Here is a 22,597-nt window from a genome sequence, read left to right on the forward strand (position 1 = left end):
TGAAAATGCCGGTCAGAGAGAATCCTCCTCGCTCCCTGGGATCGTGGACCTCTTGCTAAAAACGCTGGCCAACGGCGAATTCACGTAGTTGGTCTTTACTGTTTCACTAGAAACAGGCTGTCATGACAGACTTTGCAGCGTGGGTTCACGAATCCAGGAAACGACGAGGTCACTCTGTTGGCTCGAAGGACCAAATAAATGTAAGGAGTAAATATTTAAACAAGACATTCTTCAGGCGAAATAAAGACACTCAAGACAGTTTAGATGGTAACAACGTGCGCACGCTGGGTGAGCGCTGCTGTCTCAGGCTCACCACCAGCGTATGTGGCAGTTCTTTATTTATAGCGTTTCAGAGTATGTGTGTGTGTGTGTGAAGTTTATGATCTCAGAGTGTGTGTGTGTGATTCTGAAGAATGGGCCCCTCTTTGTATTTGGGAGTGTATAGATAAGAACGTCCTGCTCTCCCCTTCCTGGGAGTGAAACGGCTCGTAGAGAACCAGGTGCAGAGGAAATATACTGGGTGAATCATATCTGAGAACACTATGCTTTTGTCTTTCATTTAAGCTTCACTTCAGCGAAACAGTAAAACCATAAAATACGATTAAATGGAAAGAATAAATGGGTAAACAACTATTAACACTAAAATTAAAGATAAACTTTCAATAACGTACAAATGGCAGTGGGAATAATACTTGAAACATTTGAAAATCTCTTAACAAGTTTGCATTTATTTATTTATTTTATAGAATGTGTTTATTTCAAGAAACGGTAAAATCAACTAGGATAGGATCCAGCACTGAAATAGATAAGCAGTTAAGAGAGCTGATGGATGTGTATAATGCCAGTTCACAACCACAGTTCTTATAAGATGCTTTATATAATAACCCTATGTAGTAGAGAGAATCAGAGAATCATCCCTGATGAGTGAGAACTTGTGAGGGAAGAACTCCCTTTTGACAGGAAAAAACCTCCAGCAGGGAGGGACAACCATCTGCTCTGATGGGTTCAGGAGATCAGGGGGAAAGAGAGGAGATAAAAGTGAGTGAGGGACAGATTCTTTGTAAAGCGCAGGACGAGCTTGATGATATCAGTGTGAGTTTTATGTGAAATGATATTTTAGCTGAAAAACACCAGTAAGATGTGCATCCGTTGTTGTTTATTTTGGGTAAAACCAGAACAAAATTTCATAAACAAAGTGGTTATCTACTGAATGCTCAGAAGTCAAACATCTATTTTAGTAACAGAAGCAGAGGAAGGAGACATAAGCTCAGGGGATATTCCCCATCCCGCCATGACTGCTGTTTTCAGTGCATGTTATTAATTGTATGTCCATGTGTCCAATTCAAGCACCACCACCAGGCGTCACTATAGTGCAGCCTACAGCCTCCATCCAGACACAGTCCAGTAGGAGACATGTCTGATGAGGACCTCACATAAGATCAGTTCCTTCTTCGTTTCTAAGCTTTTAGAGATCGAAAGAAGGAAAGAATCCAGATGAGAATATTTTTATGAAGTGTATAGTCATGTGTTTAGTTCCCACCCTACTGCAGCTCTGTTCATCTAAACCAGGCACGTGCAGAGGGGGGGGCGGAAGGGGCTTGAGCACCCGCCCCTTTCCTGATGGGTGCCCAAAGTGCCCTTTTGTTGAGGCAATTTTATTTTTAATTTTTAATTATTTTTTTTTAAATGTGTGTGTGCTTGTGGAGTCCTGTCTGTGCCCCTCAACAATAATATTTAACTATTAATCACATTTTTGCTAAATAAAAGGATCTGGCTTGCATCAGTCACATGATCACCATTAACCAATGATCGCCCTTGACGGCAGAACGCGCTGGTTACGAGCCGGGAACGAGCTCACAAAGTGCACGCGCATTTTTTGCGGTCCGGAGCTGTAGGAGAAACACAAATTAACTCAGAGACACAGACTGATGCGACAAAAACAGTAAGTAGGTGTACAGCGCACACTGTAGTCTAAAGCACACAGGAGTATTAGCTTATCACGTACACGTTGGTAAGCTGTCTTGTGGCAACTCACGAACTGAAACAAATGAGCGTGCTGTGTGCGCAACAGCGCGACAAACTTTACCTGTCCTTTTATTAACTTCACAAGTAGTGCTGGTCATAGCTGCTGGCTCACTGGGTAAGGCTGTCATGGGTCTGTAGCTCTGTCACCGTTTTAGGGGACATATTTAGTTTTAAAGTAAGTTACAGGGCTTTTCCTGCCTTTCTGGAGGGCTTATATTTCACTTAAAACGATCTAATATGCATGTCCACATAATTATGGATTATTATAATTATAATATTTTTAAAAAACACGCTGTATTTTAAAGAACATACATTAAGAAACAGATTATATTAGATTTATATTTTAAATAAGACAAAATGCTGATTTTACAGCAGCAAAATTATTGTATCTCTACAGTTTAAAAATGTAATAAGCTTTCTGCCTGCACAGAGTGGATAGTGAAACAAATGGAATCATCATAAATACATTATTATAAATTTGTTACTTTTTTCCCTCATTGCTTTATTATTGTAGCTCTAGTGATAAATAATAAGGGAAGGATTCTGGATCAGCACCATGATGGAAACTTGTGCCCACAGTATATACAGTATTCTGAAGAAGGTCTAAAATGTCACTGTGTGTGCATGCATGTGTGTGTTTTATGTATATGGATTTTTGAATTATTACTCATAACATTGTCCAGACATGGCTGGTAAGGACATGAGGAGGAAACAGTAGGAGCTGTGTGAGGCTACTAAAGGCAGTGGATTCCTCAGCAGCTGGATTACAAAGAGCACAGGTAACATTAACACATGTACCAGTTGTTGGAGAGGTATTCCAGTATAAAATAATAATAAGCACAACTGAAATGTTTTGCTTCTATAACATTTTTCTGTCATCATTTTATTATAGATTAAGTGTAAGAGTTGTTAAGTGTGGATAATTAAATAATAGTAACAATAATAATAATAATAATAATAATGGATTGGATTTCATATAGCGCTTTTTAAGGCACCCAAAGCGCTTTACAATGCCACTATTCATTCACTCTCACATTCACGCACTGGTGTGTATTGCAATAGTGTATTGCAATAGCAAGTTATGCCTTGTTCTCAGATGGACAGCAAGTGGAGAGTGATAGATGAAATGAGGGGATGGAAGGAGGAAGAGAGGCAAAGAGTGATTCACAGGCAGGGTCTAGTTTATTTCTCAGTTTTTTGTTGCCTTGTGGTTCCAAGTGCTGTCACCAATCTTTGCATTTTGTTATTATCTCATGACACTTGTTTAATCAGCTACCATCTCTCCTATGGACTTTTTAATGTCTACAGTCTCAGATCAACACAGCCCTGCCCTCCAGCACTATCAGCAGCAGGAGCAGCAGCAACCCCTCAATAGCAACATTGTACCCATCAGGTAAAACATAGGCTACGTTTGCTTTGCCTCACAACAGTGATATAGTATGATGCGATCCCATATTAGATTCTTGATGAATGTGTGTTGTTGTTATTCAGCCTGGTTCAATGTGCCCGTTTTTAGCTTTGAGCACCCGCCCCTATAAACGTCTCTGCACGGCCCTGATCTAAACAGCATGAGTCTGTCTTTCGGTAGAAGCTGAACCCTCCACCAGCCAGGCCCAGACATCCATTAAGACTGAGTCAGGCTGAAGACATTCAAGTATTAATCATTACTTCATCAGTAAAGCATTTATTATAGATTAGAGATATCATATATAATTCTAGATGTAGGTGTCGGCCTCAAGTACATTCAATTAACTTTGTCTGACATCGATTTTTATGCTGTCGACATTTCAAAATATGACATTTTTTTCCAGCGGCAGAAACAAACTTCCATTTAGCCAATTTAGCGGTTTCACCGATAGGGTCCTGGTATTGTGGTTGAAGGCTCAACAGAATCATAGAAGCACAGAGAAACAGTAGCTGTTATTAGTGATGATACTTATCCTATTATGATGGCAGCAGGTCGTAGTTTCTGTAAGTTGAGTTTTCTTTAAAAAAAATAAATAAATAAAATCAAGACAAACCGTTTTTCAATCAGCTTTATTCAGGAGAAGGGGAGAAATATTACTCAAGGAAAAAATAAATCAGAAGGCTTCTGTCAGAAGCAGCACTCATACAAATCAGTTCTCTCAGTGATCCTTCATTTTCATCCTACAGTCACTTCGAATTTACATTAAAACTGATTAGTTGAGATGCTAACTTATTTTTCAAATAAATAAAATATTTTCTCTTTGTCAATCTTTGTACTGAATCACAGCCAGTCAGTAACCTCCAAAACCCCAACTCTGGACTAGCACGCATACAATACAAGCTGCCAGTAAATACGGCAGAGCAGCTCCCCCCCCCATACACCAGGCATAATGAATATACAATATGTTACACAGGTACAGTATATACACCACCTCTTATACAGTAGAGACAAGAAATTCTTCCTCATTGCCATGTTTCAATCACGCATTTGAAAGGGAATTAGAAAACCTCAGAAATCCACACAGCTGTTATTATTTTACATGCCCCAGAAAATCCCAAAACACCTAATGTAGATTTATCTCTTGGTCTTACCCCTGGCTAAAAGCAAAAAGACAAAAAAAAGAAAAGAAAAAAGGGACTGATTGCTAAGAAACAGGGAAGAATGATGGAGTAATTTTACTCAAAAACACCTTTTTATGGCAAAGTGCGGAGGTTTAGGGAAGGTGCTGTTTACTTTCTCTGTAAAGAAACCAACACTGAGTACATACAACTACGACACAGTCCCATCTGACGTTGTATAATATGCCTAAAATACCAAACTGCTTTCTGCTCAATAAATTTTAGCGATAAATATCAAGTGCGCGACTAATAATTTAATGAACATGCCCTTTAAAGCACAAGAAGATCTCAAAATTCAGAGACAAACATGTATGCATACAAACTTTTGCAAAAGTAGTCTCAATGAATTCATTTTTTGGACATGACCTTGCAGTGACCCCTTATCTTGTGCATTAAAAAAAAAAAAAAAAAAAACACACACAAAAAACAGAAGTTGCCTAAATTTGGTCTAAGTGAAAGAAAGGGAAAGAAATCAGCTGTGGTAATTTGAATTATTAATTATAAATGGATGCAATTTCACAATTCAATCAATATAGTCTCCAATCTCTCTTAAAGCTAGACAGAGAAACTTGAATTTCAGCCCTGATGTTGGGAGTTTTCCCCAATGTCTTGACTTTTAATGCCCAAAGGAGATTTATTCAAGTGTTTTGTAGCCAATACAACTACCAGCTATAACAAATCAGTCCTACTTTATTCTCTTAATTTTTAAAAAGAGGAATTTCTTTTCTCAAAATCTAAATGGTCCCTTACCTACAGAAATAATTTAATATCTCATTCGTTTAATCTGGCTAGACTGTGTCTCGTCACACCTCCATCAACACTCAATTTAGCAGAATCCTCAGCATGTGGCATGAAGCTTCATAGGATCCTCTCTCGTTAGAAACACATCTGTCCGACCAGCAGCCGGAGCAGAGGTGGGATAAACGAGAAGCTATGTACAGTTTTAGTGCAATCATACTTATATAATCTGATAGAACTCTACAAAAAAAAACAAAACAAACAAAAACAAAACAACCCCCACAAAAAAAACCCCAAAACAAACAAACAAACAAACAAAAAACCAAAAAAAAGCACAACAGATGCAATTTTGGCTGAGGAGGAAAACAGTTTGGATTTCACACATACGCATACTCACACAGTCCAGTTGTTAAAGATGTGCATCAATTCATCACTGATATGTAGAACTACACGAAAACGTAACAGAGAAGATCGGGCTCATGTTTTTAGTGTCGATTTGTTTGGAAACTTAAAGACCCCGTGACAGCAAAGGCGTAGTTAGGGATAAGATGAAATGAGACATGAGTGACTGAGTCTGTGATGAGGTCAGCCAAATACCCCAGAGCACCAGATTACCTGATTTGAGGAACAAAGATGATGTTTAGCTGCAGGTATAGACATTAAACTATGAGCAACTTCCACAAAAATTGCAATAACTGCAAAGATGAAGTAAAATAACACAGAAATAATGTGAAAAGCAGTCAGCAGCAGCACAGCACCGCAACCACTAATGTTTATGTTTATATTTACTTTATCCATACGACAGTTTGGAGAAGATGACTTCAGTGCCTTTATAACTGTAACTGCTTAACTTCATGGGTCTCTAAAATCCATCTATGCCCTATAAAGGTGATGACTTTTTACTCTAACAGGACAAAACATAAGAAAAAAAAAAAAAAAAAAAAAAATCACAAATACTAACATTTTACAATGTACAAACATGACTTATTTTCAGTGTCTGGAGGAAAAAGAACAGTACCAATCAGCAACATCCACCTCCATCTTCCTGAATTATGTAACGTAGCGAGCTCTTGACTTCAAAACTGAACACCACCTACAGTTTAAAAGCTTTTATGTGCACTAAACCCCTTTCACTCACTTAACTTCACCTTATATCTCACTCCACACTCATTAGTTACCCAACCTGATATGCTCTTTCTGCATCCCCTCTCCTCACTTCACATTAAACACACATACAGGTTAATATTGAGATTATTACATTCAAATGTGATGCTCGCTCGCTCTCTTTTTTTGTTTTGTTTTTTGGCATGTGTACAGTGGATTTAAACTGACATTTGCATTTGAATAAAGTTGCACACAAACAGGCTGTTAATACTTGACAGCTCTTTCAGTACTCTATCAGCGAGGGGACAGGATATACGGCCCCAATTATTGCACAAATGTGTGAGATGGGAATTCAAAACTGAGGTGAAAAAAAATCAAATTGCATTTAGGAATACTGACCACTTCCTCGCTGGGAAAAGCATCAGGGACAACAAGAACATAAAGACAAACAGCAAATACAAAATCCTCTCAATTAAGCCTCACACACAGTAGTGCTGACACGCGGAACGAGGGCGGGTGTTTTAATGTAACTGGGTCAAAGACATTCGTGCATCTTCGACCAGTCATGTAAGATTTCCGATATTGTGAAGTGTTTGAGAAGATCATCAGTAAGCTACAAACGTGGTAAACTGTAGGGTTTAATATTTCCCACACTTCAACACTAGTCCAACATTTCTCATGTTTACACACACACACACACACACCTACTCAGTCACACCCACATCTCACACCACCAGGATCTTTACTTCGTCCTGTTCGTCAGGCCGGTAAAAGAAGGGGATGCAGGGGTTCTCTCCCAGAAAGGGGGGTGATCTTTGAGCTCCTTGAGGGTTCTGGATCTCCTGAAGCAGTTGCATGATTTGCTGGGCTGTGGCGTCCTCTTTAGGCACCAGGGGCTTGGAGTCAGTCTGGCCAGTCAACAGCATCTGGGATGAGGAAGCTTCCAGACCGGCGGCAGGTTCTGACAGAGGGATGTCCTCCATTGCTTCTGCAGCAGAGAAAACAAAAAGGTACAGAACAGTGATGTTACTGAAAATATGAATTAAAATACATTTTAAAAAAGGAGGCAGAACAGTTGAAGCGCTAAAGCACCACCCTTTCTGCCTTTCAGACTCACACATCAGTGGATAAAGTCTTCCAGGACTATGAGTTTAAAATAAGCTTCACTGTACACACAAATATCCCAACACAATAGACAGGATCAAACTCACTTACCTGTGGGGTTGTGTGGAAGTGTGGGTATGTTTATATTTGGGCTTTAAAATCCACCTGCTGTAAAACAATCATGATTAGCATAACTGGTTTTGCTTACCTGCTCCAGTGGCCGCATGAAGCTCTGTGTGCGTGTGTGCTTGGTGGTCTGGGTGAGTGTGTTCCTGTCCAACAGGAAGCAGGTCAGGGTTTACTGTGCACATGCCGGCTACAGCTCCAGTGTAGCGGCTGTACCAGTCATTCCTCTCAGCTACCAGCCTCATCACAAGATCCTGCAGCTCAGCCAGCTTTGCCTATTGGGCAGAAGGGATACAATGGTTGACAGAGAGGAGAACAATCTTGTTAAGTATGGCACACTTTTTTAGTGATGACCAGGTGAAATTTTAAGATGTGAGAGAGAAAAGTGTTCTTAGGGAGAAAGACTTTTGTCTGTGCAAACAATCTTCAAAAACTTAGGCACCTGCATATTTCGTCATGTCATGTCTTTTGTTATTATTAATATTGCATAAAAGTTAATATTGTGACACTCCTTCTGCATTAAAAGACGTCAGTACCTTCATCTCCTCCTTGTCTTGGGCCAGCATGCTGATGTATTGCTCTTTCTCTTGATGCTTCTGTTTCATAATAGCCCGCTGACTCTGGTACAGGGCGATATACTCGCCTGGAAAAATATACATAATAGAAATAAATATGAGGACCAAATGATTACATATGAAACAGGACTAAGAACAACCTATAAACACTCACCTATTGTGTCAGTCTCTCCAGACAGCTGGATGCAGCGGTGCTCCAGTTCCTCCACCCTCTCCTTCAGGTCTGCTTTCTCTTGCATGAGGGATGTGAAACGCTGCTGCAGCTTCTCCATTGCAGCTTGCAGGGCCTGATGAACTTCCACCGGCACTCCTCCTTCTGTTCAGCAATAACAGAAAGGGGGAAAAAAAGTGTTTACATGACACAAAAATAAACAAGAGTAAAAGAGTAAACTGGCACACACACTTGTTACTCTCCAGAGAATTTAAGTCTTTTATAGTTGTAGAAAGATCTGCAAGCTTGCACAAACACTAATGCTTCTGACCTGAATGCTCATGGCTGTGCTCACAGTGACTGTGTTGACCGTGACTGTGACCGTGATCGTGCTCGTGGTCATTAACAGGTGTTTGGCTGTGGCGCTGCTGCTCCAGACTGAGGGTGACGCTGGCCTGGTGCCGGGCTGCTATGTGAAGCCTGCGCTCCTCCTCCAGTTGCCTTCTAGCCTCGTCCCTCTCTGCCTCCAGCTGAGCCAGAGCTCCACGAATAAAATCCTCCTGCAAGGCAACACGAAATTAAACCATATAATTCACCATAGAATAGGACTGGACATAAAAATATGAACTTTAGACAAAGACGTAATATTAAAAAAAAAAAAAGAAGAAAAAAAAGACGGTAAACAAAAGAAAAACAGAACATTTGCATGAGCTGAAAACATCTCTTTACCATCTCTTTCTGGCTCTCAAAATCCTCTGGAATAACTATGGGGGAAGACTTTGTTGGACTTTCTTGCAGGGACTGGCTTTCCACTCCATCTCCTAAATGATATGACACATACAACTGTTTTTTCATTTATTAAAAACCTCTCGCACTAATGAAACACATTGTGCAGCAGCACTTAATGCTTTCCGTTTTTGGTGCTAGTACACAAAAAGCCTGCACTTCTTCATTTTGAACAGTTTAGCCTTAATCTGCAGTTTCTGCTGTAACAACATATTACCTGCTTCAAATCAAGAAACTGTGACACTGTTATTTAAAAAGAGACAGGATAAAGCCACTATACTATACGGAGCCCCTCTGATGACATGGTCCAAAAAAATAAATAAATTGTGGCCACAAAATACTACTTCGTGCCCTCGAAATAGTATAACGAGGGCACGAAATAGGTATAACGTGCGCACGAAATGCTAATTTGTGGGCACGAATTGGGTATAACGTGGCAACGAATTACGCATTTGTGGCAACGAAATAGATAACGTGCGCACATCATATTGATACAATTCCTGGACAGCTGTATAGAGACATAAGCATAAGAGTAGGCTAAACCTATACACCATGGACAGAGACAGTATGATTGAGTTTTATTTTAGGCTGGGAATGAGCTACAAATGCATTTTGAAAAGCCTGGCAATGCAAGGAACCATTATTACGGAGACACATTTAAACAGGATATTGAGAGCCCAGTTGCTTTACAGACCTAAGTACGACCTGGACACCGGGATAGATTTTATTGTGAACCAACTGCAAGGGCCTGGGAAGGATCACGGTTATCGGTCAAGTGTTTCGTGCCCACAAATTAGCATTTCGTGCGCACGTTATACCCATTTCATGCCCACGAAGTAGTATTTTGTGGCCACAATTTATTTATTTATTGAACCATGTCATCAGAGGGGCTCCGTAATACTATTATACCTTTAGAGATCTTTTTTTTTTTTTTTTTTTTTAAATTGCAGGAAATCTCTCACCAAAAGAAAAACAAGGCAGAGAGTGCAAACATGTCAGTAACAGAGAGCTTACCTTGGTCTCTGGGTGATGTCATAAGAGCAGAGCTGTTGAGCAGCTCTTTCACCTCAGCTTTCAGCTGCTCATTGTCTCTGACTAACTGTTCCAGATGCTCCTGCAGGAAGAAACCGTAACAGAAAACAATTAGAGTGTGTTTTTGAGGGTGTTAAGGAAAAACTATTAATATACAATAAAAACTGCAGACTGCAGTTTTCCTTAAAGATGGCCAGTATAGAATGGATCATATTAAAACAGTCATGTCAAAATTATCAATTTCTCTATCCATAAAAATGCCTTAATCTGAAATCATTTCAATACATATTTTCTGCAGTATAAAAACACCAATACCAGCTCTGCCTTTCCACTCCACTTTCTCTCTGTCATGGCATGTACAGAGGTAACAGAATTGGCCTAACTTAAGTGCTGAATCCATTAAGTTAGGAAACCCGAGAAGGAGCAACACCCTGAAGCATTAAACAGGATGGTCAAGCGAACTGCTGCAAAGCGTCCCAATCCCCCTCAGAGCTATCAGGCCTGACAGATTTACCGCAGCAGTTCAGCTGACAGGATGAATATGAACATACTTTATGTTCTATATTGTAATTTACATTGTACTGAATTCTAGAATCACAACACCATCTACACAGACTGGTCACAGATGTATATATTAAAAAGGCTTATATACATACATGGGCTTGTTTAAGCTGATTGTGACTCATCTCCAGCTGTGCACGGCCATTGCTTTCATTGTGCTGTAGTCGGTCCATTAGCTGACTCTGCTGCAGATACTGTTGGTGGAGCTGTTCCCTCTCTGAGACCAGGGCCTGGTAGCCAGCACAGTACTGCTGGAGATGTGCCGCTACCTGATCCCTCTGCTCCATCAGACCCTGAGCTTCTGTGCATTTCAGCTCAAGCTGGAGGCAAGAAAATAAAGGCGGACAAAGCATGAAGACAAACAGCAAGTGCGTGCATATTCAGCTGACTTTTCATCTGTGTTTGCTTTAGGGGAGTGCTGTGCGTGACCTCACCTGCTCCTTGACATTGTGCAACTCCTCTTGCAATTCACCCATTCTGCGTGCAAGCTCCTTTTTCACATGTTGTTCTGATTGGATGGCTGTAGTCAACTCCATGTTCTCATTCGTCTGTTGGAATGAAGGAGTAACAGGAATTTCGGTTTAAAGACATACGTGTCAAGCACCACTGAGGTCAATCAGATACTTAACAAAACAAAGCTCTGTTTCAAAAAAAACAAACCAAAAAAACCCCAAAACGGATTATGAGAGCATAAATTCAAAGAAAAAAAAAAGGAAATTATGAAATGAAAGACCAGCAGAAGGGTAGAATTCTAAGAACTGTGGTGCAAAAATAAGGCAGTTATAGTGGTAACGGAGTGTGTCATCTAAAAATAAAGAGATAGTAAGATTTTCAGCCTCACCAGTTTGACAAAACCGTTCTGTAGCTCAGCCAGCTGGTCCTTCAGTGTTCGGTTCTGGGTGAGAGCACGGCTAATAGTGGCCTTGTCTGACTGAACATCCTCTAACATGCGTCGGCGGTCCTCAGCCTCCTGGGTTTGGCTCTCCACCTGACGCTCCAGCTCCCCCAGACGCGACTCCTGCTCTGCACACATACGGCTCAGCTGCTCGTTGTCCCTCAGCTGTAGAAGTATTACAGAGGGTGATTAACACACTTCAAGTGTAAGAGGTGCAACGAAAGCACCAACTCTCTTTGAAACATCCAGAAAGGGAAAAAAATCAATATGTGCTTCTTTTAAGTGTATATGAAACTATATATGAGTCACATTAACCCATTAAAATGTTTGGAGAAAACAATGTGAAGCACACCTGTGCCTGATACTGTGACGTAATGGCATCTTTCTCTTGTTGTAGGGCATTAAGGGCCTCCTGTAAAGCCACCTCATTTTCTGATGGTCCTGAGGACTGAGGCTCTGTGCCATGCTGAGCTTCTTTCTCTTGGGATAATAATGCTAGAAGAGAAAAAACACCATTTATTAAGATTTCTCATTCTACTAAACACAAATACTGCAGCTGTGTCACATATGGCCAGTACTTTGAATGCTATATTTGATATGCTTTCAACATATATGCTAAACTAAACATTAAAATAATATTTTACAAGGTTATAAGCAGGAAGACCTGACAAACACAAAATGGGGCTAATGTTAATCCCAAAACTGCAGATCACTTAGTGCAGCCCCATCTGCTCTCCTTCTGACTTTTGTGTTTCTTGATCTTTGCCACATCAAGAAGGGAGAAAATCTAATGAGGAAAAGGAAGAGGCAGTAGATGAGGGTTGAGTGCACTACTCACCTGCAGCATTTCTTAACTCTGCAATGCTGGCCTCCAGTTCTTGCACCCGGTTGATGTTTCTATCCCTCTCTTCTGCCACCAGAGAAACCTTGACACACACAGATTGACACACAGCAATTAGGCTTTAAAAGAAAAACAAAAACACACACACACACACACACACACACACAACCATTTTCGTTCTTTATTTAAAGCTATAGTGAAACCATAACCCATGCTGATGTTACTGTACCTGTGTTAGCAGTTGTTCAGTTTTGTCCTTCCACACACGACCTTCTTCCTGGATCTGCACTGCATAACAATCCCTTTCTGTCTTCAGCTGGGTAATGGACTCCATAAGCTACATCATCACAAATGTAAATAAAAAAAATAATAATTAAGTCTTCTTCTTTTTTTACTTTTATATATTACTTAATCATTAATGGAATAGGCACAAAAGACATTTAATATTAACACAGACAGCAGCTAGCAGTCAAACACAGAAGCCAATGATAAGACAAAGGTCCATGTAAACCTGGTGATTGTGCGCCTCCAGCTGCTGCTTCTCTTCCAGCAGTAACTGAACCTGCTGGCTGGCACTGGTAGGATCTGACTGACTTGAACACTGGAAGAAATTAGTAGGAAAACTAGAATTACTGGCAGCCATCCAATATTCAAACACTGGCCTCCTAGACATTGACTCTCGAGTTGTTCCACTACTTCCAGCATGTGGTAGGAGAAAGATGAATTCATATGTGAATGAACGGTGTTTGCCTGGAATTCAACACACCTGCTGTAACATAAGGTCAGTTATCTCGAGCCTCTTGCGAAGATCTTCTACCTCCAACTTCATTGCGGCATTTTCTTGTGTACTCAGTTTTATCTGCTCTGACAGCTCCGAGCTCTGCTGCTTCGACTCCTCGCTCAAATTGCTGTGAACAAACAAATTCAGTGTTTATTTTAAACTCACCATATCCAGACAAGACTTGGGAAACCTGTTCAAGCCAACTCTTCCATTACAAAGAATCAAAGCATTCAAAATACAAAAACCATATAGAAAAATTTCCTCAGGCAAGTTAGGATAAAATGACTTACTTTAGTCTAAACACCTCCAATCTCAGATTGTCTCTTTCCTTTTCAAGCTCTTTGTTGTGCTGAGGACAAAAAAAATAAAGACTCAGCAAGACATCACAGAAACCTATTAAAAACAACAGCACAGACAATTCATGCAATCAGCTAAATTGGGTAACACTGCCTTCTTACAAGTTCAGTTATTTGCATTTGCATTACTCATATGCAAGTGATTACTGGATTGACTGTTACCTTTTCAAACTGTTTCTGCTGCGATGAGACAGAAGAGAGAGTTCTTTCAAGTTCTGACACTCTCTGCTTTGTTGATTGCAGACGGTTATTCAGTTCCTCTGCCTCAGCTTAACATGCATACACACACACACACACACACACAAGGAGAAAGAGGCACAGACACACACTGTTAACTGCTGCAGCGATAAGCCATCGCCAAGTTTATTATTTAAAAAAAAAAAAAAAAATCCCCCCCCTGCAAACACACACACACACCTGTTTTTTGCCGTGCAGCCTGTTGTGTGTATTGTAGTGCTGTTTGTAGCTCAGATTTCTCAGCTACGAGTATGCCAATGGTCTGGATATGAACCTTGGAAGAGGACATACAAACAAAGAGCACCATTCTTCATATAAGAGTAGATATTGTCAGCTGACTTCACTAACAAGGCCTGATTAATGAAACATACAGAAAATTCTAATTTCTCAGAGTAATTAAACACAGTACATCATTTACTCTTGTCAGAGTTAGTTAACAATGTAGGAAGTGTTAAAAAGGGCAGTGTATGTTGTTGGATAACATTTTATACAAGGGCAACTCCGTGCACTCTGACATTATCCACTGCTACATTACACTGCAATACAATGACACTATTAAGTGACAAATAAAGTTGCTCCATAGGACAAATTAAATTTAGGCATGTAAGTGAATGTACCTGTAATTGCTCCCGCATGGCGCCCTGCTCTTTTGAAAATCTCTGTTCAAATTCTTTTCGCTCCTGAAGAAAGAAAAAAAATAAAGTTCATGAATAACCAAGAGCAAAACATTACAATAACAAAGAAATAAAGAATTACACAGAAACAAATATAAGGTAAAAAGAGAGTGTGAAAAGGAGAGAAAAAAAATACCTTTTGTAGCTGATCTGTAAGCTCCTGAGATTGCTGTGTCTGACAGACCAACAGGATATATATTTAAGTTGGGGAAAGGTCTATTATATACACACTTATAATAATCACATCAGTGCTACTCAGTGTTAGCCTATAAAACGTAACCAAAATTCTGGCACAGACCTCATGTGCATGCCAGACAGGACAATAATAGCACCGAGCACTAAAATAGTAAACCTATTCTGTTATTAATGTTTTGTTAATCTTTCATGTTGTTTTAAAGCTTGGAGCTCTGGTTAGATTGCTAAACTCAAAATGCCGTACAATCCTGCATCTACTATCAGGTTATCACTGCTCTGGTCAAAAGGTGCACAGAAAGGATCAATCATGCTGCCGTTGTTAATTCTCTGAAGAAATTTTAGTTAAGCTAACAAAAACAAAAAAATAAATAAATAAATAAATAAATAAATACCACTGAAAGCATGCCAATCATTTTTTTTTTTTTTTTTTTTTTTTTTAAAGGTTATGGTTACTCAAGATGACATGAAGAATGCATTAAAATGCATGCACTGATAAGAGTGATTAGGGGCAGAAGGAGACGAGTGTTACTGCAATCACATAAAGATGTGCACATGATTATGCATACACACAGCTTCTTACCAGCTGGCCTAGCTTGGTAGTGAGCTGAGAGTTTGTTAGGTTGCTGGATTCCAGGGCGACTGCCAGCTCCTGGTTTCGACTCTATCACGTGCACACATGCATCCGGGTAAGGAAAGGGAAAAGAAAAAAAAAGAAAACAAAGAAAACAAAAGAGAGGAATAAAGTGCAGTGGAAAAAGTCAAACAAAGAACACATGGGGGGAGGAGGAGGAGAAAATTTAAATGTGAATTATTAACATGGAGGCAAAAATAGCACCATGACAAGTAGTGCAAAATGTTCTACTAATAATGAGAAGTGGATCAAATAATTAAATAAAACGTGATGGCTATTAAACTGATTAATGCAGCCAGTTGAGAAGGAGAGGAGCATTCATACAAACCTATTAAGGTGTCATTTGTAAGACCTGCTCCTTCATACAAAGTCTGTGCAACAATATTGTTGGATATCTGAACTTCTACTATACTCCTCACCATAAAGATGACTTACCAGTTATATAAGGGGGGGGGGGGTTATTAGAATACCTTCATTAATCTTGAAAACTCATTTGTTCCACTTACATGGCATTGGGATACTACTGTTTGAGTTAGGTGACTTGTAACTCAGGCTTGAAATGTCAAAAACTCAACAAAAATTTTTTTTCTTCTTCTTACCTCCAGTTCTCGCTCACTCAGAGAAGGTGCGCCATCTCCATTCACATATGCAGCAGATGACTAAAAGACACATGAAGGCAGACATTAATGTGCTTCCCACACAGAAAAATATCTGATGTTTTAAGGTAAATAAGCACCATCAGGGAAACTGTGGCACCATGTCTGTTGCCATTCATAGGGGAAACTTGATTTGTTATCCACGGTAGGACAGCTACTTCATCACAATGTGGGGAAACAGCGCTTTAGTAATAACATGACAAGAATTCACTAGAAACTGTCTTAGAAACCAGAGAACAAGCAACGTTTGTGGTTTGCTGCTGACCTAACAAAATTAAAATTAAAAGAAGATCTATCAAACTGTTTTAGTGCACCAGTTGATGCTGTCAGTGTGCTTCAGACCACTGGGAATGACTGGCGAAACTGAAAATGCTTCCAGTGCATTCCTACCCAGAATAGATGCAACACTCCCTGATTAAAACGGCACATCAGTGGCGGTAGTGTGTTATTGTTAAAAGCCTAACACTATGAAAGAAGTGTGTGTACCTCAGAGACCAAGCCGTTCAGTTGCTGCGAGAGCTGTCGCAGGCTCTCTGTGGAAGACAGTGGCCTGCAAGATGACATGGACACGCACATCAACAAACACTCAGTAGCTTACATGAACCATTTACATGAATCTTCTCTTTAATTACAGATACATAGCTATGTAATCACAATTCTATGACAGAACCCACCTATTTTCCTCCATTGAATTCTCATTGCCGTTGGTATCAGGGTAATCCTGCAGGGAGACAAAAATTGAAAGCAGAAAAGAGAGAGCATAAGCGACAAATATAGATAAAAAGGTAGACAGTAAGCACATTTGATAAAGAGAGGAAAAAAAATAATAAAAAAGTTACACAAATGGCCTGTGCTGAAATTGTTGTTCCTATTATAACATGTATAAATTAATAAAAATGCAGCAAATGAAAAAGGAACTGTTCACACTGATGCTTAGAATGACAATGCAGTTTTATGGCCAGTGTGGCGCAACAATGACAGGACAAAATATATTTTTCAAGACAGAGAAGGAAAGAGAAACATAGGAGAGACACACCTCAGTGTTGTGATCGACAGACTCAGAGTTAGTAGCAGTGTTAGCGCTAGCGGGGTTAGACACAGGTGAGATGTAATCAGACTCGCTGTTTGGCTCCTCCAGCAGCTGAGCTGAAGACTGAACTGAAGACCCCATGGCCTCCATGTCAGTGAAGGTCTGAGGCGACACATACACAAAAATGCACACACTGGTTTAAATGTACAGAGAAGTAGAAGTTTGAGCTGCAAAGAGACCACAACACACGCACAAAAATCAGCAGATTAGTGTTCTAACCAAATTTGTACTGTTAACTTTCATTTCTACATCTAGATGAGTACAGAACTGACAAGAGGAAATTACACTGTAAAAAATGAATAGAAACACCTTTCTAGCAGTAATTAAGGTGTTCCATTGAAAATGAAGTTCCTGTACTGGTGCCCCAGTGCCACTGATCCCACCCATGGGAGACTCTCTGAAATATCTGCACCATATCAGCTCCAAGTCTATTCTATATTAACGCTATATGCAGTTTTGGCAAAATAAAGCTTCAGTGTTCAGTGGCTTTGATCCAGTGCAAGCAATAATCTGCCGCATAAAGAGACACGACACACACACCAGCATGACACACGGATATTGACATCACAAACCTGCAACTAGCAAGAATCTGGAAACTATTTGTTCAAAGCAACTCAATATTATTTAAAGATCACCAATAATGCTGTGATAAACTGATATATATTTAAAACCAATAACAATTCTTTTTCATGCTTCCAGCTCAACATAACATAATGAAAAAGTTGCAGTAGAAGGAAGGTAAGAATAGAGAAGCAGGGTAAAATATTAAACACCGAAAAAATAACATCAACAACAGAGGGGTGCAGAGAACGATTAAAAACAGTCAGGAGGAAACAATGAAAAAAAAGCCAGGGGCAGAGGCTCACCTGACAGTTGCCATAATGAGGGAGGACTATTCCATTGCTTTGACTAAGTGCTTTTAGAAAACTGTCAAACTACAGGAAGAGGAGGAGAAAGAGATTGGAAAAGGGAGAGAAAATTTCAGAAAGTGACAGAGTGGTAAACAAACAAGCACACAGAAGCCATGTCTACAAGGAGGAGGTCTAGAAGTATGCAAGAGGGCAGTAAACGTGGACTGGACTTGTATGGACTCTTTTATTTATTTAGAAAGGCAAAAGCAAAACGCAACTTTTGTTCAACTCTCAGTTTTTTATGTGAAGTGTATGAAAGCATGCTGAAGACTGGAGTTTCTGCTAATAGCGAGAAGCAGGGTGACAGCTGTCTCACGAATGTATCCAAATGCAGGTCAAATGTCGTTGAGCAGACTCGTGTCACATGCACAACTGCTGTCTGAAAGTGCTACACGTATTCTCATGGGTACTTTTAATTTGATTAGATAGCTTTGAAAACAGGCCACAGCAGAAGATGGTGTTCCACATTAGTAATCAAAATGACATTAAATACCAAAAATGTTTTCTTAAAAATATCCAAAACTTGTTAGACTGTCAAGAGAGCTCAAAGAATGTGATTGTGTTACTTGCTCCACACAATTTGTGCCAGTACTTTTTTAAAATCACCAGAACAAATATTAAAACAATGGTCTTGTTAGCACATTTATTATGTTTTCTACTCAAACAAGTACAAATGTGGTGAAAAACAAGTGAGTAATGAAAATCAGAAACAAATCACAGAGAAATAGGAAATTTGAATACCCAGCTGCCACCTCAGCTCAACTTCGAATATACAGAAGAAATTAATGGACTGATGGATGAACATCTGACTAATGAGTCACTGCTTTGAAGATCAGGAATTAATTATTATTAATCAGCTATAAAGAGTGCTACTAAAGTGCAGGATAAACTTAAAGCAGTAGCATAGAGTAGAGAACTAGCTGATATTCACAGAGGGATTCTTGGGAGAGGAGACTTGAAAGCCTATCATTTTTTAATCAATGTAATTTTATGATTATTCCTATTAAACGTTCTATAACAAAAAGCTGATGAACCTGAGTGCTGAAACAATCAGATGACATAACGTGTTCATTATAGTGTTTCTGCGGCAGCAACTGACAGGGGTAGAGGAAAGTGAGTTTTTGATATGCACATAAGTTGCTACACCAGTGCTTTTTTGGATAAATTATTAAACATCAGCATATATATTGTGGTATTGAAGGTATTGGAAATAGTAAGTGTTTTGAGACAAATGACAGACTATATTCAGCTGTCTATCTAGTCAAACTGGCTGCGACTCCAGCAGCTTGGACTGCAGCTGGTGATAGTAGTCAGCCAGTTCATCATGCACAGACTGCTCCAGGTTCTAGTTGGAATGCTGCTCATTTGTGCAACAGAACAAGGACTGCTATATATCCACAACCTAAGACACTGCATGACATCAAGGAATCATCACAACAGTCTTAGTCAACATGGAAATATAATACAGGACGGCATTCTTTCAAAATGAAGGAGACAATGCTGACGCTGTAGTGGGCCAAGTGGACAATCCTATGTATATTCAAGTCAACCGAACTACATTATATTACTATTATAAACTCATCTGGACTGTTATTTATACCATCTCATGAAATTATATATTAGTTCTTGAAATTCTTACCTTATGCTACATATTGCAATATGTAAAAGCCACAGTTGTGGTCAGGGGCTTAAAAAACACTGTCTCATGTGCAACGCCCTTCTTAGGTAAACATGTCTGTCATCAGCACCCCAAAGAGGTGTAAATACTTCTACTCTGCTGTAGATAATAATTGGCAAAAAAAAAAAGAAAAAAAAAAGTATTATATCTATATCTATATATATATATATATATATATATATACATATATCTATATCTCTCTCTCTCTCTCTCTCTCTACACACATACACACACACACACACACACACACACACACACACACACACACATATATGTTCTTCAGCCAAACACACAAATACAACACCCTTCAACTTGAGAGAACAAATCATGAAATGACCATCTATCAAGCACAAAAAGAGGATGTCATTTGACGACAACAACAACAACAATAAGGCAAACTGTTATGCTTACATTGTCTGGAGAGTTTCTGTCTGGTGAAGGTGCATCAAGTTGGCTGGATCCCTTCACCTTTCTCTTCTTCTTGGCTGCTCCTCCTTTTTCTCCTCCTACACTAGCAGGGGAGCTCTTCTGTTGAAATTCCTTCAGCTGAGTAGGAAATGAGAGAAGAAACCCATAAACGTGTGCACATGGACAATGTCTACTAATATATATTTATTTGTCACGTCTTACACATATAGTACCAGGACTCTGCAACTGTCCCAAACTATAGATATTATTTCAAACAAATTACACTCAACATCTCGAGCGTCTTAACAAGCTGAATGAATGAGGTAATAAAATTCGAATTCAGTGCTCCAATTCCAAAACAATGCACCAGCTAGCAGAAAGATCCGGCTTCAAACGGATGAAGTTAGTAAGTTGTGCTAAACAATGATAACCTGCGTATGATATGCATATGACGGTTAAAGCATACCAGAACGCTCTAACAGCTGTCTAAGGGGAACTGCTGGGGCTTTTTTTTTTTTTTTTTTTTTTTTTAAACAGTAAAGCTAAATAGCAGCAAAATGACATGTCACCACGACCACTCAGTCGTGAAGCTTGTGGGCCAGCAAAAAATGCTGGCGAATCACTTCTTGAATCTGATAAGGCCATCTTTCTGACTAGCCGAAAAAGACACCAAGCCAAAGCACACAGCAGGACAGGGAAGAGGGGTGTCAGCTGTCAAAACACCCCCCGTCAGTCCATCCAGCTAACTGTGCTACAGGGGTAGCTTACAAGCTCAATGAGTGCTGTGTTTTAAAACTACCGTTTGTTAGACATTTGCTTATGAAATTAAATTCTGCAGATAACACAAAAAGCTGGCAGGCTGCTGTGCGACATTCCTTAGACACACACGTAGCCATATATTCATCAGCTAGTTAGCTAGCTTGCTAACGTTAACTTGCCTGGGTTAGCACGTTAGGCTTTAACTACATTTAAATGTCAGCTGGAAAGTCAAGTAAAGCGGCCAAGCAAGTGGTGCAAGTTAATCTGCGAGTACATAAACAGCGTGGGATAGTATGCGTGTCTCTACTAACTAAAAATAGTCTACATAATCTGGGAAAGTTAATGCTATCAGCAGAGGCCCCGATGAAACATCGGTCTCTCCTACGCAACAGAGCCGCGAGAGGAGCGGAGGAGGTCGGACAAGCGACAGTGCAGAACTCGGGCGACGTGTAACGACAACACCCTTGCCCCGTAAAAAATATACATAACGAAAAGACAAGAAAACAGAGTTAACACAGACTTGTGTACATAAAGTGGGAACTACACTTTTCGCGCTATGTAACTGCGTTACTTGTAAAATACTTTACCTTTTTCTTAGCTGCAGCGAGTTTTATTTGCCTACTCTGGTCGGCCATCCTGCTGCTCTGGTGGTCAACTGAGCGAACCACGTCATCAGCTTGGCGCTCATACGCGTCTAAGCCAGTAGGTGGCGCAGAGCTCAAGCTGTGCCCTCGACATAGCATAAAACATCTTTATACCGTCTATGGCCGTGAGCTTACAACCTCACATAAATTAGCCTGAACCATGTTTTCTTTCTTTTGTTATATGAAATATATAAAGTATTATTTTCGACAGAGTTTAGGAAAAAATGTATTAACACCTTTGCTATGTGGTTGTCGGCTGCTTTCATTGTCTGTAGTTGTTGCTACTTTACCTTTGTGTTTCTCTATAATTAAGATAAATATAGCCTATTATTTTGTAGGTTACATTTATTACACAGAAATGTACCGTACAGTACTGTCTTATTTTATGTTTTAAAAAATGACTTTTTTCACTTTCTTTTTGTAATATGTAAATTTACCACAGGTGTAATGAAGTGTAGTACCGTGGAAAAAATCTTGATCCTCCCTTACACAAAAGAAAATAAGGTATATAAGGGAAATTCTAACAATTCTGTACAAACAAGCTTGGAAGTCTCTTTGGAATGACCACCTTTATTCTTCCACACAGTCAGAACGCTCTGAGGCAGATTTCTTGTCATTCCTTTAAATACTCTTCAAGAATAATTCTCCAGGCTCCTTAAGGGACATTCAAACATTTTATAAACAAATATGAGAAAAAAAAAAACTCTACAAAATGTCAATCTATTAATTCATATTAATAGAAAGCACATCAGAAAGGGGTTTCCATACAACAAACACAAGGCGAAACCAATGCTAGTAGTCCTTACATTGTAATAACCTGTATGAAGGCCTATACTGATCACTTCCTCCTTGATTTAGCAACATGGCTCCTCCTAGTGTTAACTATGATATCCAACTCTTTTTACTAGATTTAAAAGTCCAAGTAAAAAGTTCAATTGTATACAAAGAAAATGACACATTAAACCCAGAATTTTCCATCAGGTTTGTTTCACTGCCCTGTGTGGTTTTAGTCTTAATGAGTCATCATTGTCTTTCAAGTTTACAGGTTAGTTT

The 22,597-nt window shown here is 39.5% G+C and overlaps 1 protein-coding gene across 4 annotated transcripts; it reads right to left on the minus strand.

Moving 5' to 3' along the window:
- Positions 1 to 4,046: 4,046 nt before the first annotated feature.
- On the minus strand, positions 4,047 to 21,575 carry golga2 (golgin A2). 4 transcript variants are annotated; one of them, XM_031754468.2, is made up of 27 exons: positions 21,488 to 21,575; positions 20,145 to 20,279; positions 17,091 to 17,246; positions 16,729 to 16,775; positions 16,541 to 16,604; positions 15,998 to 16,057; positions 15,348 to 15,428; positions 14,709 to 14,747; positions 14,516 to 14,578; positions 14,079 to 14,172; positions 13,824 to 13,930; positions 13,596 to 13,654; positions 13,291 to 13,432; positions 13,036 to 13,125; positions 12,754 to 12,861; positions 12,522 to 12,609; positions 12,036 to 12,178; positions 11,630 to 11,848; positions 11,223 to 11,336; positions 10,884 to 11,108; positions 10,210 to 10,309; positions 9,139 to 9,230; positions 8,741 to 8,969; positions 8,413 to 8,574; positions 8,220 to 8,326; positions 7,766 to 7,958; positions 4,047 to 7,441 (listed from the first exon to the last, which is right to left on the minus strand). In XM_031754468.2, the coding sequence occupies exons 1-27, from the start codon at positions 21,533 to 21,535 to the stop codon at positions 7,179 to 7,181; spliced, it is 3,228 nt and encodes a 1,075-aa protein (XP_031610328.1). In that variant the 5' UTR covers positions 21,536 to 21,575; the 3' UTR covers positions 4,047 to 7,178. The 4 variants fall into 4 exon arrangements, with proteins under 4 accessions (XP_031610328.1, XP_039470981.1, XP_039470980.1 ...); XM_039615047.1 differs by lacking the exon at positions 17,091 to 17,246 and adding an exon at positions 18,011 to 18,079; XM_039615046.1 differs by lacking the exon at positions 15,348 to 15,428.
- Between the last annotated feature and the right edge of the window lie 1,022 nt (positions 21,576 to 22,597).

Source organism: Oreochromis aureus, linkage group 7, assembly GCF_013358895.1.
Source record: "Oreochromis aureus strain Israel breed Guangdong linkage group 7, ZZ_aureus, whole genome shotgun sequence".
NCBI classification, from domain to species: domain Eukaryota; kingdom Metazoa; phylum Chordata; class Actinopteri; order Cichliformes; family Cichlidae; genus Oreochromis; species Oreochromis aureus.

Coding starts and splice junctions, on each gene's coding strand:
- golga2 (XM_031754468.2), bottom strand. CDS start 21,535: ATGGCCGACCAGAGTAGGCAAATAAAACTCGCTGCAGCTAAGAAAAAG. Junction 16,605..16,728: donor AATTCAATGGAGGAAAATAG/GTGGGTTCTGTC, acceptor GTCATCTTGCAG/GCCACTGTCTTCCACAGAGA. Junction 9,231..10,209: donor GACATCACCCAGAGACCAAG/GTAAGCTCTCTG, acceptor CATATCATTTAG/GAGATGGAGTGGAAAGCCAG.